We start from the raw sequence: 20,507 nt of genomic DNA on the forward strand, positions 1-20,507 counted from the left end.
TGTAAGCGAAAGTTTTGTCAAAAATGTTTCTTCACTTTTATATTTCCTTTCACGCGTCAAGTGAACGGCAACTCAAGTTCAGTTGGTACCCCAACTCGTCCCTGTCCAAGTGACACAAAGCTTTGACTCCATTACTTCTGCCATTAACATTAATATATCACACACTAATCTCGCAAAACGGTTCGTCTAGTCCAGCCCTGGAGGTGAACCGCCCTACCATAAAGAAGACGAGGTTTTTGTAACCGTTTGGTGGAGCTAATCTTTTGGATGGAATCGAAAATGGTCGAGTTTTAGTCAGATCGAAAAGAGAAAAAAAAACCGAATGCCACCAAGTGGGCATTTATAACGTTTTTTCTGACAGAGGATGGAATAGCCCCATGATGAATATCTAAACATTGTAGCTTCGGCGCCATCCTAGACTTGCGTGGGCAGGGAGAACTGATTCTTGGATAGGTTAGCATTGAAAGCTTTCAATTATTAACTGAGCAAGAAATCAAAGAACACTAAGTAAAGAGCAGACACAACCTCGTGTGAAGTGTGAAAGTCAGGTTGAAGACTCTGCCTTTAACACTTCACTCTGTTTTAATTTTTTTATTACTCTTGTTGATCGAGTTAACAAAACAACTTTCTAAAATTAGAATGTTTGGCTCTTTGGGAAGTGGTAATAAAACGGGTAAAAATGTACGTAATGTAATCATTTGTATTTAATTGTAGCTTGTTTAACAATAATTTCCAGGAAATAAGTGAACGACAATGTCCATGAATTATTTCTTTAGACTGCCGTTCACTGTTTTGACCTGAATATGCATCGAAAGCGAATTATTCCCGCTTCTCTCAATTATATATGCAGATTTTCATTACTTCCTACCAGCGGAACAGCGCCACCTCTGTGGAAAATGGCCAGACGATATGATTAACTAATCGATTAGTGACATCCTTATAAATAGGGGAAATGGCTCTAATGTTGGCCTATGGATCTAAGATTGGGCCCATCGCTAAAAATCTGCTGTTTATCAATTTAATCTACCGGTGCCGTCATTGGGACGATACTAATGGATATTTTTGGTCGCTTTCGAAAATTTAGTCGATTGCTGAATTTAAGTATGGACCCAAATTAGGGGCATTTGGGCCACCATTACATCCATTTCCCCTATTAAAAAAAAATACTACTGGTCGTAATTTGATCCAGCCCCATACAACTAGAGGGATGACTGTTTTTAATATTATATTTCGATTGAGGTATGAAATTTTAATCAAACCGGACCATTATTCACAATGTAAACTTTTCATTGATCCTAAGCATACACGTTTTAATCAGCAGCCAGAGTATTCATCTCACAAGGGAACATCCATAAATGACGTAGGTTTTTTAACCAAATTTGGACCCCCTCCCCCTTTCACCCTTAAATGCTTCGTCATTTTTGCATGTCCCCTAAGGAGAGCATTGGTAACTAAATATAGCATCACCAATTTTTTTTTTTTTTTTTTATATAATTACTTTATTTGTACAGGCTCAATCGAATAAACTTTACAGAGCCGAGTTATCCTTTGCGTTATACATTATTACTGTCTTAAATTTAAAGTTAAAGGAACTGGACCGAGTACTCGCGGTTGTCTCGAGGTTAGTAGAGATTTACAATTTTTTGGATGGGAAAAGGGAAGAAGGAGGTTTGAAATATGGTTTACGATACAACTATTTAATTAATCCTAAAGCATGAAATTATTTCTATTCATCTTGAAAACAAACATTGAAAAAAAACCCCACATTTACAAAATACAAACTAAACACAAGGTTAATCAAACTTACAATCTAAGGTTAATATCCTTAAAGTAAACATATATGAGTTTCATAAACTCCAGATCGCGTCTAGCCAAAATATCCCGAACTGGAACATTAGGTTGTCTACCTCGAGCCCGAAGGGAATCATAAAAATGTGATCTGACTCCACGATACTCCGCACAAGACCAAAGGATGTGATCAGCGTCCTGGTAACCTTGTCCACATTCACAGAGATTGCTGTCTCCCAACCCCACACGGAACAAGTGAGCGTTTAGACAATAGTGATTGGACATGAGACGAGACATCACGCGTATGAAGTCTCGACCCAAGTCCAACCCTTTGAACCATGCAAACTTCGACACCTTAGGGATAATTGAATGTAGCCATCGTCCCATGCTCCCTTCACTCCATTGATGTTGCCAGCTAACGAGCGACTGCTGACGATAAATAGAGAAAAATTCACTATAGGCGATTTGTCGACCATTAATGTCGCCTTCCATAGCGCAGCATCACCAATTTACAGCTGTTGCTTTTCGATTAGACAACGTATAATCTTCAAAGAACGTGCTACGAAGGCAATTAGCGTGCGCACCTAATCCTCGGATTCATTAGGATTCATTTCATGTGCACGTGAGCGGATACTCACAAAAATCGACATCGAAATACCTCACTTTTCGTATCCAAGCACTGAGCAGAATAAATCCTATAGTCCATGATCCATATTTCGCTGGGTAAATCACAACAATCCACTATAGCTTATCTAATTAGCGCCAATTTGTTGTCTAATCCATCAGATGTTGAGGGGGCGCCAATTGTGTGCGAAAATGTCTGCCGGATAGAAATGAACATTTGTGATGCTGCAAGCATTTAATCAGCAAACAGTTCGTTGAGAATTATCTTCTTCAGAAAAAAAAAAACGGAGCAAAATCTTTAGTCATCTTTCGAGCCACCCAACCGGGCGTTGATTGATCAAGATTGACGCCTTTTTTGACAGGCAGAAGTCGACCAAGGGGAAAGAGACCAACTTTCCTCTCAGTTATATTGCGGTCGTATCTTCGCATCGCAGCGTTCTGATTTCCGGCCCTTCCTTGATCGAAATTGAAAAATGATGCTGCATTAATGGGTCACTAATCCTGAGTTGGGAAATGACGTAAGCTTCGTCGGGGAAGAGACAAAATTCTGGGCAGCTTTCTAATTAAATGTCAACAAGCTTGATGAGCTTCAACACTCTACACTGCTGACCTTGGAATTGTTGCGTCAACTGAACAGCGCTGGCTCAGTTAGTTAATTTTGAAGTAGCACTTTCTTAAAATTTTAATAAAGTTTCACTGCACCTCAGATTACACAACGCAACTGTTTTTACTAGAACCACATTCATTCTCCAAACATGACCGAAAATGTTTGCCATCCGAACGCAACAGTGCGCCTATCGCACGTTCCACTCGTTTGTCTTATTTTCTATTGTCTTTAGCAAGGTTTAAATACGGTCTCCCGCATCGGCACTCACTCAGTTCCCGTATTCACCTTTCCCCCGAACAGAACCTGCACAGTAGTCGAGTGTCGTCATCATGCGAACCTTCGCAACCATCCTAGCCCTCACTCTGTGTGCCATATCGACATCGTACGTCACAGGCACATTTACTCACTACGCCTTATTCAAGAGCTTCGACACTGCTTACCGGGAGTGTGCCGTATACTATGAAGTACCCAACTGCACCGTCGAGGAATACATTGTCAACGCATACCCAAACGATCCCGAAAACCAAAAACTGATGCACTGTGCCTGTATCAACATAGCTGCTTGGCGGGATGAATCAGGGGTCGTCGAAAGTGTAATGGGTAATTTCTTTAACCCTGCTCCCGAGGACACGTGCTACGCCGATCGAACCCGTGATTGCATTGCAGACTCCCGAACGCCATGCAGTGACAACCAAACGCTTGCCTACAATGCCTTCCAATGCTATTACCGCCAGTACGGGAATTTGAACCAAAGTGAGCAATTCATTGCCTACTCCGAACTGGAACAGCAACAACTTGTCCGGGATTCTTTCGCTATCGTGAACGTTCCCCAAAATGAACTGATCAACTTCAGCAATGGACTCATTTTGGATCAACAACACATTACTGAACTTATCTACGTGCTCTTTGTACGCGGTTACTTCTACAGTCCCGAACAGGGGATCCGACTGGATATTCTATACACCCAGTTCGGCAACCCGGAGCTGTTGACTCCAGAAACACAGCAGTGCATCGATGCAGCGAAAGCTGCATGGGACGGAAAAAGGCAGAAGGATCTGGTGTTGGCCATCTTTAAAAACTGTCTGCAAAAAATCACTCCTTGGCTGGACCTGATCCAGAGTGTCGCCACCGCAGTGCTGACCGTTCCACCACCACCGTGTCCGGAACCACCGACCACTACTACGACTACGACGACGACCACCACAACGACTCCTGCGCCTCCCAGTACGGCTCAACCGTGCTACAATTTGAAGAACTAGTATCCAGCGATTGAGTCGGGAACTCTTATACGTAAATCGTGTCCGTATGTTGTTTTAATTGACTTTATCGAAATAAAGGTGAAATGTGCAAAACAGGTTGCTTTGGAAGGTGAAGTATAAATGTGGATGTGTCTAGATCAGCGCATCTCAATCCATAGGTCGTGGGTTGCCGAAATTCACGCAACTTGACAATGTCATTTTGAAAGTAAAGGGGCTATTTTTAATATTTTTTTTTTTCTTATTTTTTAGCATTCTGTTTTATTAAAAGGGAAATGGGGGTAAAATGACAAAGCGGGCAAAATACGCCCTCTGAACGCTACCAATTTTAACGATTGGCGTTGTTGGTGATTCCCTTTAGCGTACTTTTTCGTGTTACACTTCGCAATTTCACATGTAAAAATAATAAGGTTTCTGTGAATGCACGTAGCTGAAACTACTATGTACTTGTTGTTTGGTGCGGAGAAGCAAGCAATGTCTGAAATTTGCAGATGTTTGAACCTCGTAGATCTTGAGTTGTGTGCTCTTAAAATTGCGAGGTGTGATGGCAAAATGATCGCAGAGATTCGTGATTATTTTTTTTCCACAATACCTAGCCATGAAGACTGAATATTGTAGGTTAAGATCCAACTAAAGACCAAGTGGCTTAAGAAACTGTCCTCCGGAAGATCCAAAACATCCGCAAAGGTTGTCAATTCGTGAAAAAGATCCTATAGCCCAACGATTTTTTTTTTAAACTCACTTGTTGTGATGCTACATGAATGTATTTGAAGCTGGGACCAGAATGTATACACTGATGGTCATAGAATGGTTCTCTGGAAGATCCGCAATATCCGTAAAAGTGTTCAATTCGTAAAAATGATTCTAGAGCACCGTTATTAAATCGCTTGTTGTGAAGCTACATGAATTAATTTGGATTTAAGACCAACATGTGCACTCCGCTGGTCACGGAACGGTCCTTCTGAAGATCTGGAATATTTGTAAAAGTGGTCAATTCGTTTAAAAGATTTTAGAACTCTGTTGCCTTATATGGTACTTTTTGTCATGCTGCATGAATAATTTGGGATCTGAAACCAGCAAAAAAAATTGTAAGGGGCGGAAGAACCAAAATGTTACAAACCATATTTTGCAACAAAACGAGAGAAAAATTCACAATTTACTCGAATAAACGCGAAGAAGTAGAAGAAAACATCATTGAAAATTATCAAAACCGGTTCCTTTTACATGGCGTATTTCCAATTTTCAACTCTATGATGCATCTGGTTGTTACGGCTTACACCAAAACTACGAATTATATTGTTTTAATATGCAAAACGAACTGATTCTGAAGTATCTAGTCACTCCCGATTCATTTGGAATATATACAATTGAACAAAAAGAAGACCGAAAAAATCTCCGGGCGTAATTCCACTCTCGCCAAATTTGTTGATGATAAATCTTTTAAAAACAAATTTACTCAAACATTTAACAAAGAACTGATCAGTGCTCAATAGACATTATTTTGGCCACCTCATGAATGATCAAGCGCATCTATGAAGATAGTTCACCTCCAAATTAATTATGTAATTTATGGTTTTCAATAGGAACCTTTAGGTAAATACGGCTCCATCTCTTGTGATAAATATAATCAAACTTTAGAAAAAATGAGTAAATTACACGAGAAAACATAATATAATCCATAATTAAGCCAGTGAGTGTATCAATTTGGTCGGGTTTAATACGGTAGATCCATTAATATCAGAAAAAAATGTTGGAACCTTTAATAAGATCTGATTGCTAGAGCTTTGAGGAAGTTAGAAGATCGCTAAGAGTAAGTTTTGACAGCTTCAGGATAATCTCATAAAATTTCAGGAAAACTTATTGCAGTGAAGATCAAAGAGCATTAGAGCAGTTCCATTAAATCCAGGAAAATTACAATAAATTAACAATAGTTGCCAAAACTTCAGTTAAGTTTAAAGATTTATAGGTAAGTTACGTGAAATTCAGGTAAATTCTCAAAATGACAGATACGTATTTCGACTACAATGTGCAGTCTTTATCAGTGTCATTCCCACTAAAGAATTTATCAAAATCTATCCCCCTTAAGTGCTCATCCCCTAGGTATAAGAGTCAAGAATTTGATAAGTTTTTTAGTGGGAATGACACTGATAAAGACTGCAAATTGTAGTCGAAATACGTATCTGTCATGGATACCAAAATTAATTAATTGGAATTAAATGGAAGATAACCTTTTTTGCTGTTTTAATCAAGTAGTTCCAAAAATATAATGAGAGTCCAAAAAATTGCTGGAAAATTTAATAAACGTAAACAAATAATAAAGGCACACAGAAGTTTTAAGAACTTCACGGTAATTCAGGGAAGTTCAAAAAGTTGCTGGGCAGCTCCATTGATTTCTGGACAATTCCAGGAACGTCATCAGAAGAACAGCGAGAACATTAGTTAGTTCCGTGAACCTCAGGAAACATTAGACATCTCCAGGAGAGGCTGAGGAATGAAAATAAATACTAAGAATTTCAGTGCAGTTTACTAAGCAGACTCCGGGAACATAAGGGAAGTTCCGAAAACTTTTCAAAATGTTTGTGTTTCAGGAAAGCTTCAGGAATTTAAAAGTGGTTCCAATAGTTTTAGGAAATATTCAGGAACATTAAAGAAAGTCTGATAAATTTAGGGATCCTGAGAACTTTACCGTACCGTACGTGTACTGTTTAAAATTCGCACACACTCAAATTGCTCTAACTTTTTATCCGTTGGGTAGAATTAATTGAAATTTGTTTGTTGTGGACTTAGTTTAATGTGAATTGTTCTCTGTGAGTTGATTTCATCAGGTGCGCAAAAGTTTTCAAAATAGCGACGAAAGAACAGTGCGTGCGCGAAAAAGTTTTGCACGTGTACTTTGAGAACAAGGATCTATCGCATAGTGCCATCGGAAAAAGTTTGGAATCGTGAATTCCACGGTGTCTGGTATCATAACACGGTTCGAAGAACGTCTGACTGTTGATCAGAAGAGAAGATCCGGAAAAAACGCAGTCAGGTCAACGAGAACGATCACATCACATCACATGCGTGATTGGGGCCTTTAAACGGAAACCGAACGCCTCAGTTCGAGATGTGACTAAAAAGTTGCATGTGAGCAAGACTTTCGTGCATAATACCGAAACTCGAGCTGGACTACGTACGTTTGAGGTTCATAAGTTCCCAAACCGCGACGAGAAACAGAATACGGTCGCAAAAAGCCGTGCCCGGAAGTTGTACAACCAGAATTTAACGAAACCACACTGCTGCGTAATGGATGACGAGACATATGTGAAGGCGGACTTCAAACAAATTCCAGGAAACCTGTATGTGACTGCCAAGCATAAGTGTTATGTTCCCGAGAACCTCCGGACACAGAAGATGACACGAAGTTTGTCAAGAAGTCCTAATTTGGCAAGCGATTTGTACTTGCGGAAAGCGGAGTACACCTTTCGTTGCCGCAAGCACCATAAATGGACAAGTGTATTTGGAAGAGTGTCTCCGAAATCAGCTTCTCACTCCTGAAGGCTCACGACGGTCCGACGATCTTCTGGCCGGATTTGGCATCATGCCACTACACGAAGGACGTGCTAGACTGGTATAAGGCGACTGATGTCGATTTCGTGCCGAAATATCTGAACCCCCCAAACACTCCGGAACTGCGCCCAATAGAAAAATACTGGGCCATTATGAAGGAGCACCTCCAAAAACGACCTAAAGTGGTGAAGAATGTAGAAGAAATGAAGAAAGCATGGGTGAATATGAAAAAAAACTGTCGATTCTGAGGTCGTGCAGAACCTTATGGCTAGGGTTAAGGCCAAGGTTCGCGCATTCGGATATAAAGGCGAAATAAATTAAATGAATGATGCCAAAACTGACTTTGTAAAGAAGATCCAAGTATCTCAAAGAAGCTAGGCCTAAACAGTGCAGTTCCGAGAACTTCAAGGAAGGCCAGGCTTTCAGGGAAGCTTGAAGATCTGTAAGAGTAAGTCCGATAAATTCAGGTGAAATCCATAAACTTCATAAAAGCCTCGAGAGCTCTTAAGAAGATCTGAAAATTTCAGGGATCCGAGGGAAGTTCAGAGAGCTCCATAGAACTTAAGAAAACTTCATAAATATTTCGGTAAATTCAAAGAAATTTAAAGGTTAAAGGAAGTTTCGAGAAACTCAGGGAATTTCCGAAACTTTATCAAAGTACCGGACTGTCATTTTAAATAAGTAAACGTAAGGGGAACTACAAAAGCATAACGAATATGTGAGAACATTTAAATGGTGTTCCATGATTTTCATGGCAGTTTAGGGATCTGCAAATAATTACAGCAACTTCTGCGAAGATCAGAGTAGTTCCATTATGTTCAAGAAAATTGCGAGATCTTTTAAAATGATCAGAATTTTTTTAAGACGTCTAGAGACCTTCAGATGAGTATTTAGAATTTTGACAACCACATATTTAAAGATTGTCAAGATCTCCAGAAAACTTATCTCTTGCCAATGTGAATATCTCGGCAACTGCTTAGACTTAGTATGTAGGTCACCACTTCAAAATTAATTAAAAATCTCCTTTTCAAATCTTATCAAAAAACCCATGGAGCATTTGGATCAGTTTTTACGAATTTGCCATTTTTTCAAATGTATTGGATCTTCCGCAAAACTTATGCCTTGTTCAGACTTCAAAGTAATAACATATTGCAAGGGTGTTATAATAATTATCAATAAGAAAAACCTCATCTAGATAGCCTTCTAATATGTTATGGCTCTGTAGTGCGAAGATAGCATTAGACTAGGGTTCAATCATGTAGCTTCACAATATGTGATTTCAAACAAATCGTGAAGAGCAAGGATTTTTGGGGGCCTCCCTTAGCTCAGTCGGTAAAAGCGCGGCTACGAAGCAAATCCATGCTGGAGGTGGCTAAGTTAGATTCCCGGTCCGGTCTAGGAATTTTAGGGTTGGAAAATATCTCGACTTCCCTGTGCATAGAGTATGATTTTACTTGCCACACAATTATACTAATGTAAAAATGGTACAGGCATCAAAAACTCTCAATTAATAATGAAGAAGTGCATCTAGAACACTAAGAGCATTCTTCTTTTTCATATATGCATTTCAAGTTTATTGCTTAGCGCATATTAGCTTATTGCGTGCTCTAAACTTAGTGTTCAACTAAATGCACTTCCACAGTTATTAATTGAGAGCTTTCAATGCCAATACCAATGCATGAATTTGTATATTGTGTGGCAAGCACAATGATACTTTATGCCCAGAAAAGCCTATAAAAATCCAACCAGAAAGATTCCCTCGACGGGACAGGGAATCGCATCCGCTGCCTCGGTAATACACTGACTAGGCTATGAGGCCCCTGCGCTAAGAGCATGCAATAAGTTAATATGTGATAAGCAATAAACTTGATATGCGAGGAGGAAGAAGAAAAGAAGGATCTCGAATCACTTTTACGTACGTTTCATTGTCCACGTATGATCAAAATTCATTCATTAAGCTTCACAACAACTGATTTAGAAAAAGATCGCATCTCTAGGATCTGTTATGCGAATTGACTACTTTTGTGGATGTTCCAGATCTTCTGGAGGACCACTCCGTGGCTACCTGATTGCACTTGTTGGTCCTAGATGGTAATTCATACATGAAGCATCAGAACATCCGCGGAACTCTTGGATCTTCTTTATGAATTAATCAGTTTTACGGATAGTCAGGAGCCGGTGCCTGTAATGGGTCTGGGTTCAATCCCAGCCGAGGTCGGTAGGATTTTTCTGAGGCATAAAAATCTCTGGTCACGTCTTCCTTCGGAAGGGAAGTAAAGCCGTTGGTCCCGGCCCATGTGTGTTTGAATATGTGCGATATCCTATGCAGGTGTGGAAGCTACCTTCCTGCACATTCGATTGCCGTCAATGGATGGCAATCGATGTCCGTCGGCACTAGATTGCGGAACAGAGACCGACGTTAAATAAAGGAATGAAAGATGGTCCGGACCTCTCGAAGGTCGGCTGTCGACTCAATGAAGAAAACAAAACTCCATGATATTCCCAGATTTTCCAAAAAATTTCAAAAAAATTCCATGTGCAGTGTCCACCCGATTTTGGCAACACAACCCCATCAGCTAACCCAGCACTGCAACTATCTAAAATATAAATATACAAAAAGGCTTGCTTGATCGCTTAAAGTTTTCATCAAGGTCATCAAAGGTTTCCTACCTCGATTTACTCACTGATACGAGAAGAGTTCCTTCGCATGGCAATTTTCTCACCATTAGAAATTATTTTCTGATTGCTTCCGAACTCAACCCAGGGGTTGAAATTCATCCAGATCTCCTCCATCTTCATGGTGACCAGTAAATCTGGATTAGCAATTTCCCGTTTTTTCCCGTTTTTGGAAATTTTCCCGGCCTAACGATATACATTTGAATTAAGCATACAACTGAATGCGATTGAGCAGAAGGTTCAGTGAGTCATTTTTAAGACAGTCACGTTCAAAGTCTTCGCTCAAAACTTTACAGGCTTTTATTTGATTAATAGTTCTGTCCAGAATTCTTCTAAAACAAATTTGAAATTCTCACTGGAAGTCCTTTGAAAATGTTTTCATATGTCTATACAAAAATTGTAAGTAGAAAACTCAAAAAAGTTTTTAAAATTCATCCTTAGATTCTCTTCGAATTTTAAACTCTTTCTAAAAATGCACAGAAGCTTCCATTTTTTTTAAAGATTTGCTTGAAATTCTCCGTAGAGATCCCATGCCATTCACATCAGATTCTCGACCAACAATTGAAAAGGGCCTATTAGCTTTTATGAGCAAAACTTGTAATCTCCCTTCCCTGCCAATACCATTGGCAGAGGAAATTTTCCCACTGAGAATTGTCTTCAAATTTTGCTTAGAATTATCTTGGAGTTCTGATTTAAATTCACCTGGAAATTGCATGGAATTCTTGTTAAAATTCGTTTGAAATCCCATTAGAAATGTGCTTGGAATTCTTCTCCTTATCGATATTTGCAGAATAATTTTGGAATTTTACTCCCAACATTCAATTCCCTTGATATTCTTCACAACTCATAGAATCCTCTTTACTCTTGGGAGGTCTAGTAAAAACTCTCTTAGACATTTTACTTAAGCTCCATAGAAAATATTGTCTTGAATACCTTGGTGTTTTCTCTAGAATTAATTCTAATCCCTGCTCGAATTTGTATTGAAAAAATAAATCTACATTCCTTTAATACTCTTCAAAGTGACTGTATTCTGAAAATTTAGGTCAGTCTAAGGGTTTTGAAATCTGTATGTTTTCGAAAAGATGACAAGGTATTTATATTTTTTTTTTCAGATTAGTCATCTTTCGGTTTTTTCCCGGTGACTTCAATTTCCCAGCTTTTATCCGGTTTCCGCGGTACACTGGTCACTCTGCATTTTACATACGAAACACTTGTTTTTAATCCCGTTATATTTGTTTTGCCTCCAGTGGGAAATTGTAAAACAGCGCTTTCACCTCCAAAATTGTGTCATTTGATTCCATCTTACTTGCAATAGCAGCAACTTTACAATACTAAAACTTCATTGAGTAGCTAATTTTACGAGTTAACCAGGATTTCAATGAAGACATAGAATACTCAATAAAGCCACTCTATGCTGTCAAGGCACCGCTTGTTTACGTATATTTGAATTATTCTTCAATCATAAATGTCTTCTCTTAAAGCCGACAAGGCAATTGATCAACTCAATGGAAACCATGCCATAAAACTTTTTTTAATGAACTCACTCGAATTGAAATAAGTTGAACCAGGTTCAACACTTCAAGCCAATTGAATTCAACTGAGTTGATCAATGACTAGCCTTGTCTAAGCCCAGCTTAACTCTTTACCATTCTTGCATTTACCATCAAAGGCGCTCCAATACGCTCAAGGGATTGATTTGTGTTGAACACAACTGGATCGAGCAGACTCACCAATCTACTCGAAGGCTAAATTTTGCAATTAGTTGTAACATCTATTAAGAGAAACACATACCCATTACCAGCATAAATGTTGCAACAACTAACAGCGTCTAGCGTCTAAGGTAATGGATTTTTATCTCAGTTCAACTCAGGAATGTTAAAACATTTAGTGGGAACTGAAATAATAATAGATAATCATTGAAATACCCTTTAATTTGAGTAAATTTGGCTCGACTGGAAGCAATCCATCAGCAAGCACAACCACAAGTTTGCAACTCTATTTAAAATTTGAAATTTTAAATTAAACACCATCCTTAATCGACACTGATTAATTAAATTGTTTGAAACTAGGGAAGTAAATCATACTTATTAATCAGTTTCTTTTTTTTTTTTTTGTTTATTAAGAGGGGAGTACACTTTGATTTTTCAAAAAAAATGCATTTTTTTTGGCTTAAAATGTTTCTTGGGATGTATACTTTATATTCCTTACCGCTTTACGAAGCGATTTCCTAAAACATGTACCGGCGCGCTGAGAGAGCAATTTTATCTTTTAACGCGTTTATCTCGAAACGGGGTTTTTCAAACTGGCGTAACCAGTTATCATCAAATTTGGATATCGCCTAGGTTTTCTTGTTCAGAATTAAATTCTGCTTAGAAATACGTAAGCATTTTTAGGGTGAAAAAATGGACTTTTTTTTTCCTACAACTCTTGAAAAAATTAATTTAAAAAAATCGGAATACGTATTTCTAACCCAAATTTCATTTCTAATCAGGATTTTTGTTCGATTTAAGTTCCAGGATCACATGGAAAGGAGTATTTTCCCACGCCGTTTTCCGACTTCCATGCGACCTGGTGCAACAAATTAACGAAAATGCCTTACTTTTTGGACGTTCAAAGTGTACTACCCCCTTAATTTATTTGATAAGGCTCAACCGAATGAACTTTACTGAGCCGAGGATTCTTGTTCAGTATAAAATACATCTTAAAACTATAGTCAAAAGATACAACATAATAAACATTTTATCTTCCGCTGTCCAATAAGCCTCTTCCACCAGAACGGGAGCCGCTTCCAGTGGTTTCATTCTATGGCAGATTCGCCAACGAGGTTCAGAGCGCTTCCATTGCAGCTATGCACAGTGGTCCAGAATGCAGATTTAGGTGGAATGATATGTTTTGAGCCTGAAATTGAAACATTAGACTAAAAGTCTCTTCTACAAAGTTGTTCCTTATAGTTAGGCCCTCATTTTTATGACACTGAATTCTAGGGTGGTTCCTATTATCATTAAAATCAAAAATCTAACTCTTTTGTTTGAATAAATTAAGGTATACATTCTTCAGCAAAGTTATAGCTGAGCTAATTTCAAGCAACTTTAATGAAAATAACTTTTTTGTATCTCTTAAATTGGCCGATTTAGAGCTATTTTCTTGAATTGAGTTAGGGTGGCTCTTAAAAAAACAGTTTTTTTGCTCTAGTTTTCTTATTTAGAATTTCTCAGCAAAGGTGTCTTTAGATAACTTTTAGATCTTAAAAAGACTTTTTTATTTGAAATTTATCATAAAAGTCATCTCATAGAGACTTTTAAAACTCTTTAAGACGAATGTTTTAAAGCTGAATTTGTTGAATGTATCTCTTCTAATAAAAAAGATATACCCAAATATTGTAAAAAATATGCATAAATTCAAATTGATTTTATACGAGTTTAAAAAATAATATACCTCCAATTTTGTCATATTATTGAGAATAACATACGCCCTTTCAAATGCCGTAAAAAAACTTTTTTTTTGTTTGCCCCAACCAGAGATATTAACATTTGAAAAGTGCATATTTTTAGTATAAAAACGTCAATAACTCTTGATCGACGAAAGATATTGACAAACTTTGTGCGCCTTTTTAAGATCTAAAAGTTATCTAAAGACACCTTTGCTGAGAAATTCTAAATAAGAAAACTAGAGCAAAAAAAACTGTTTTTTTAAGAGCCACCCTAACTCAATTCAAGAAAATAGCTCTAAATCGGCCAATTTAAGAGATACAAAAAAGTTATTTTCATTAAAGTTGCTTGAAATTAGCTCAGCTATAACTTTGCTGAAGAATGTATACCTTAATTTATTCAAACAAAAAAGTTAGATTTTTGATTTTAATGATAATAGGAACCACCCTAGAATTCATTGTCATAAAAATGAGGGCCTAACTATAAGGAACAACTTTGTAGAAGAGACTTTTAGTCTAATGTTTCAATTTCAGGCTCAAAACATATCATTCCACCTAAATCTGCATTCTGGACCACTGTGCAATGGACGCAAAACGTGGTCAGTACTCACACATTCATCACGAAACGGTTGCTTTTCAAAGTCGACGACACATCGACTGTAAGAACTGCTGATGAAGAACAATGAGGAGGACCACACAATAGTTACTGCCGAGTAAACAGCCGATCGCGTAATACACATCGAGAGTGGTCTGCTTCTGTCGACAGCCGAATGAACACTGATTAATAAGTTTCTGTTGTAAAGAAATATTTCCCTGAATTGAATAAATTTCCCTGAGGCTCCCTGATTGTCCAAGTTCAAACATAAATTCCCTGGTAGTCCCTGATTTTCCAAGTTTTTTTCTTCAGGTTTGTCCAGGTAGTCTACACCCTGCCAGCGTAGCGGTTAGCGGTTTTGTTGAAGTGACTATAAATACAAAAAAATAACATGTTCAGCATAGGGGAAATGCCACTAATTTGGGCCCATTCATAAATTCAGCAATCGACTATATTTTCAATAATGACCAAAAATATCCATCAGTACCGTCCCAATGACGCGTTCATGTAGATAAAATTGATAAATAGAAAATTTTTAGCGATGGGCCCAATCTAAGATCCATGGTCAACATTGGAGCCATTTCCGCTACAATCTGAATTATCTAGACATTTTTACAGGACCCAGCACTGACAAATTGCCAACAACTCGTTTTCTAGGCTTTCAGTATCTGATTAAGCCGATCACTACCTTATTTAATTATAAATGAGTCGCAAATATGTGAAATTTCACAGAGTGGGTCACAATCATCAAAAGTTTGAGAGCCACTTTTTTAACTCATAAATAACAAGTGCAAGATTGGTCAGACGAAAAAAAACTAATCAAAATGTGACATTTTCCACCAAAGAACACATCTTTCTAACAAATAAATGCAGCTTGGAAGCAATAAAAAAACGTTACCTTTCCACATGTAGAACGTTACATTCAAATATAGTCTAACTGGTTTTCGGTTGTTGCAGCACGAATTGCTTACCAACATCCATCGCAGACATGGCGTCATAATAATGCTCCAAAATATTATGACTCTTATTTCCACATCGAGCGATCACATTTCCTGCTCTCCGCACGCTTAAATATACCGGTTCGGGAGTGCAACTCTTCAGTGCAGTCATATTCCAACGTTGCAATGCAAGCTTTTATCGCTACCTTACTGCTTACGTTGTATACCGTTTCGGCAGGAGACGTCCCCACAAACTATCCTCAGTATGCAGTGTACAAGAGCTTCCCCACGGCACTGGCCGAGTGTGCCGAGTACTACGAAGTATCCAACTGTTCCTTGGACCGCATAGTCCGGACTTCCTTCCCAAATGAACGAGAAGTGAAGCAAGTAGTTCGCTGTGCTTTCCTCTGTTTGCGCTGCTGGAACGATACCACCGGGGTGCAGGAGCAGGTCATGCACTATTTCTTCAATCCGACTCCGGAGGATTCCTGCTTTCTTAATCGAACCCGAGAATGTATCAACAAGTCTCAGTTGCGGCCCGAAAGCAGTAGCGACGTTGAAACGCAAGCTTACAATGCATTCATATGCTACTATCGTCAGTATGGTAATTTGAACGACAAAAATCAATTCTTGCCGCTCTCACCGAAGGAACTGGACCAGCTGGTCCTGACATCGCTTTCCCTTGCAAGTGTGTCCAACGAAGTGCTGAAGCAGTTTTGCCGAGGAAACATTCTGAACAATCCCAAATTTCCCGACCTTCTATTGATCATCTTCATCCGAGGAGGCTTGTTCCAAAATGGTTTGCTGCGAGAACATCTCTACATCCAGTTCGGTAATCCTGAAATTCTGACCCCACAAACGGAGCAGTGTGTTGATGCGACTTACAACATGCTGCCGTGTCACGCCGATGAGAAAGAACAGCTGTATAGGATTTTCCGAAACTGTCTTCAGGACATTACGGACACGCTAAGTTTGGTGCAGCGATTGGCCAAGCAATTACTAGGGAGTGATACCTGTTGCAGTGAAGACAGTTCCGGGAGTTCAACTACTACGCCCAGTACAACCAACAGTCAAGCTCCCTGTTACAACGTTGGTCCAAGATGAGGAGGTTTGCCACAAGTTGCTGGTGACAATTCAAAAGACTCTCAGTTTGCTATTTTCTGGAGATGATTAATGCAGTGAAATAAAGTCCAGGAACGTAAAGAATCCTTCCCTATATCCAGACGGGTAACTGTAATTTCCTACCGCCAGCCATCCACCCATTCTTGTTGCGGTAAATTCAATTTCCAACTGGCGTAAATTGTCCGCACCACTGCACTGCCCTCTGAAATTCCAACATGAACATGAAGCAAATGGAACAGCACTAAACTTGGCCCGTAGCTGTCATTTGGCGCAACGTTCGGTTGGCAGTCGAATTATGTTACACCATCTAAAATTGTAGATGAAAATTGCTTTCTTGGAAATGTGCCCACTTGTTTAAATTGTACGCTCTTGTTCTCCCCTCATATGCGGTGCATTTGAAGTGTATTTAGAGCAAAGATCTCCTGGAGTCGATGAACCGTTTTTTCCCTATTACTATCCGTGGGAACTGTCAAGCAGCAGTCTCTAATGTAGGTATTCCCCATTGCATGATGGTCAAAGTTTGAAGCGGAAAAGCTAACAGGAAAAAGAAATGTACCAAGGTCGGGGGGAACCATTGTCGATGGCCAGTACTGAAAAAGACGGGGGAAATTATTTTCCTGCTTTTCGCTCACCAGTCATAAGAATAGATTATTTACTCAGCTCTAGCAGCGCAGAATGATGCTGGTGAAATAATTTTGACCGTACTTGCACGTTTTTCATGGTTCCATTCTTTGATGTGGTTGAGCACTTAATTCTTCCTCTAGCTTTGATTGCTTAAGCAACTAAAGAGAAATTATAATGGTCTGAATCTTTTTTTTTGTTTTGTTCGTGTCAATGATGGTTGTGAGACATTTTTCTTCCCTTATTACGTTCGGTCTGAAATGTTGTGCCTACCCTCAACCAAGGTCTTTGAGCACTTCTACAGTTACAGTGTGTGACAAGCTGGAATTTTTATTTGACGACAGAAAAATGTTACCATATCTGACTTTATTGTGTTCTTTGAAATACCAGATGTCCCTATACGACACATTTTTAGGTACCATCCTCTTTATGAATTAGGATACCGTAGGGGCAGTTCATATGCTACGTAGACCGATTTTGAGAGGTTTTAGACCTTCACCGTAGACAATCCTCCATACAAATGTTGAACCGGAATCATGGATTTTTTTTTGAGCCGTAGACACTCGCCCAACCCCCACGTCACAGTGCACACTGGGCAAAAATTGACAAAACTACGACTAAATTGATCTCGGCAGCCAAACGGTTTCAGTCAACATGTTATACATATTCTCAAAGGAAAACACTCTGCTGAATCGATTGGTGGTGGTCTCATTGGCCGGAGACTTATGCGTACCGAGATAAAGGGCCAGGATCAACCCGAGTTCCCGGTAAAGTAGGAAATGCCACTATCTATCGACATAATTTTACACTTTACTTAACGTATGTTACTGAAAATTGATAGTACTAAGTATGTATGGCGTAAAGATACCATAGACGCCCTCAGAAAAACTCCACTGGCCTAAATGTGGATCCGGAACGACCGATAAAGTGGTTAAATTATAAAAAAATGCACTAGTACCTTGTGATGTTTTTCTATGTTGTTCAGAATCAAGAGATCAAAGCGTATTGAATATGGAAACTATATTTTGGGGTATAGTGGCTATGGTCATTTGTTCCCAAACTATAAATTCCATATTCAATACGCTTTCATCTCGTGATTCTGAACAAACAACAGTTCAAGAACAATTTTTATAATGTTGCTACTTTATCCGTCAATCCAGATTATCCGGAGAACCAGGATATGGCCACTTTACCCCAAAATTTAAATTATTTATTAAATTCGCTTTGATCTCATAATTATGATAAAACAAAGAAAAATCGCAAGGTTCTATGACAATTTTTAGAATGTGGCCACTTTATCGGTCAATCCAGATTATCCGGAGAACCCACTTTCATAAAGTGCATATAAAGTTCCAACACAACTTTCTGGCAACTTTAGAAGCTATTGAAAGCACACGAGGAACTTCAGGCTCCAAAAAGTTCCGATGTGTACTCCTAGCAACTGAAGTTCAAAAAAAGTTCCAAAAAGCATCCCTAAACACTTCTTAGGAACTTCAGGGAAGGCTGAAAACATTGTCGCAACAAAGTTCCGAACAAGTTCCCAGTGGAACTTTCTAGCAACTTTAAAGTATCTTAGAAGTTTCCTGCAAGACTTCGTAACAACTTGTAAGTTTCTTAAGAGGTCCGTTATAGCTCATATAACAACATTTAATGTAAGTAAATATTAAATGATCAGTGGCTCAAATAAATTCATAATTCTTATTCATCAAGCCATTTCCTGGATTCGAACCCGTGTATTTGGATTTGAATCTGCAAACGCTACCCACTGTGCTACAAGTGTGTTGGAATGCCATGCGGGATAACACCAATTTGAAATTCATCATGGTGTTGTATTTCGTGTTCAAGTAAGCCAGCCTTCACTGAAAACTCCAACAGTACGCGGGACAACCGCTCACTTTAATATATCTCAGATGACGTAGTTCAAGTTCCGCCAGAAGCACCTTAGAATGCTCTTCCATTATGGTATCGGAACTTTCAAGTTCTTATAACGACTTAAAAATGAGGCTGCTTAAAATTATATTGACCACCTTCGTCTAAGCTGCTTAAGCCTCACTTACCTTACCAATCAGGCTAAGGCCTTGTTGTCCTCTGCTGTCCGAAGAAGTCGTCTCCACTCGAATCGATCTATGGCCACACTTCGCCAGCCTCGTAGTCTGCGAAGGGTCCACAGGTCGCCTTCTACTTGGTCGATCCACCTTGCCCGCTGCTCGCTTCTTCTTCTTGTTGCTGTTGGAACAATTTTCACTGGGTCGTCGTGCGGCATTCTAACGACGTGCCCAGCCCACCGTAGTCGCCCAATTTTTGCAATGTGGACGATGGATGGTTCTCCCAGCAGCTGGTGCAATTCGTGGTTCATTCGCCTCCTCCACGTTCCGTCGTTCATCTGCACTCCACCGTAGATGGTACGTAACACCTTCCGTTCGAAAACACCAAGGGCGCGTTGGTCCTACATGAGCATAGTCTAGGTCTCGTGGCCGTAGCGGACCACCGGTCTAATCAGCGTCTTGTAGACAGTCAATTTCGTTTTATTCGACCGAAGCGTCCTCCGGAGTCCAAAGCAGGCACGGTTCCCTGCCATAATGCGTCTTTGAATTTCTCTGCTGGTATCATTTTTGGTGGTCACCAGTGAGTCCACATACACGAACTCATCGCCCACCTCGATTTCGTCACCGTCAATCTGAACTCGAGGTGGGAGGCTAACATTGTCTTCCCTAGAACCTCTTCCTTTCATGTATTTTGTCTTTGATGCGTTGATGGCAAGTCCAATCCGCCTAGTTTCAGCCTTCAATCTGATGTACGTTTTCGCCATCGTCGCAAAGTTCCGTGCCATGATGTCAATGTCATCGGGGAAGGCAAGAAGCTGGATGGACTTCCTGAAGATCGTGCTAATCGTGTCTATCCCTGCTCTTCTGATCACACCTTCTAACACGATGTTGAATAGCAGGCACGAAAGTCCATCACCTTGCCGCAACCCCCTTCGAGATTCAAAGGGACTCGAGAGTGTCCCCGATACTCGAACAACGCACATCACTCGATCCATCGTCACCTTGACCAATCGCGTCAGTTTATCCGGAAATCCGTACTCGTGCATAATCTGCCATAGCTGATCTTGAACAAATGATGTGTGGGCACGTTGTATTCGCGGCATTTCTGCTGAACCTGCCGAATCGCGAAAATTTGGTCCGCGGGCACCCATGAATCCCACCTGGTATTGACCCACGAACTCTCTTGCAAATGGTGACAGGCGGCGGCATAGAATTTATGAGAGTACCTTGTAGGTGGCGCTCAGCAGTGTGATCGCGCG

General features: G+C 39.6%; 2 protein-coding genes across 7 annotated transcripts in view; one reads left to right on the plus strand and one right to left on the minus strand.

The window, feature by feature from the left end:
• The window catches only part of Pde11 (Phosphodiesterase 11), a 439,247-nt gene that overhangs the window by 137,655 nt on the left and 281,085 nt on the right, over positions 1-20,507 (minus strand). The window lies entirely within an intron of this gene.
• On the plus strand, positions 2,502-5,582 carry LOC135710581 (general odorant-binding protein 69-like). Its single transcript, XM_065233189.1, has one exon. It carries the CDS (start codon positions 3,349-3,351, stop codon positions 4,276-4,278), a length of 930 nt encoding a protein of 309 aa, XP_065089261.1. The 5' UTR covers positions 2,502-3,348; the 3' UTR covers positions 4,279-5,582.

This window comes from Ochlerotatus camptorhynchus, unplaced genomic scaffold, assembly GCF_037179485.1.
Source record: "Ochlerotatus camptorhynchus isolate MF236.1 unplaced genomic scaffold, CSIRO-AGI_Acam_v1.1 ptg000392l, whole genome shotgun sequence".
NCBI classification, from domain to species: domain Eukaryota; kingdom Metazoa; phylum Arthropoda; class Insecta; order Diptera; family Culicidae; genus Ochlerotatus; species Ochlerotatus camptorhynchus.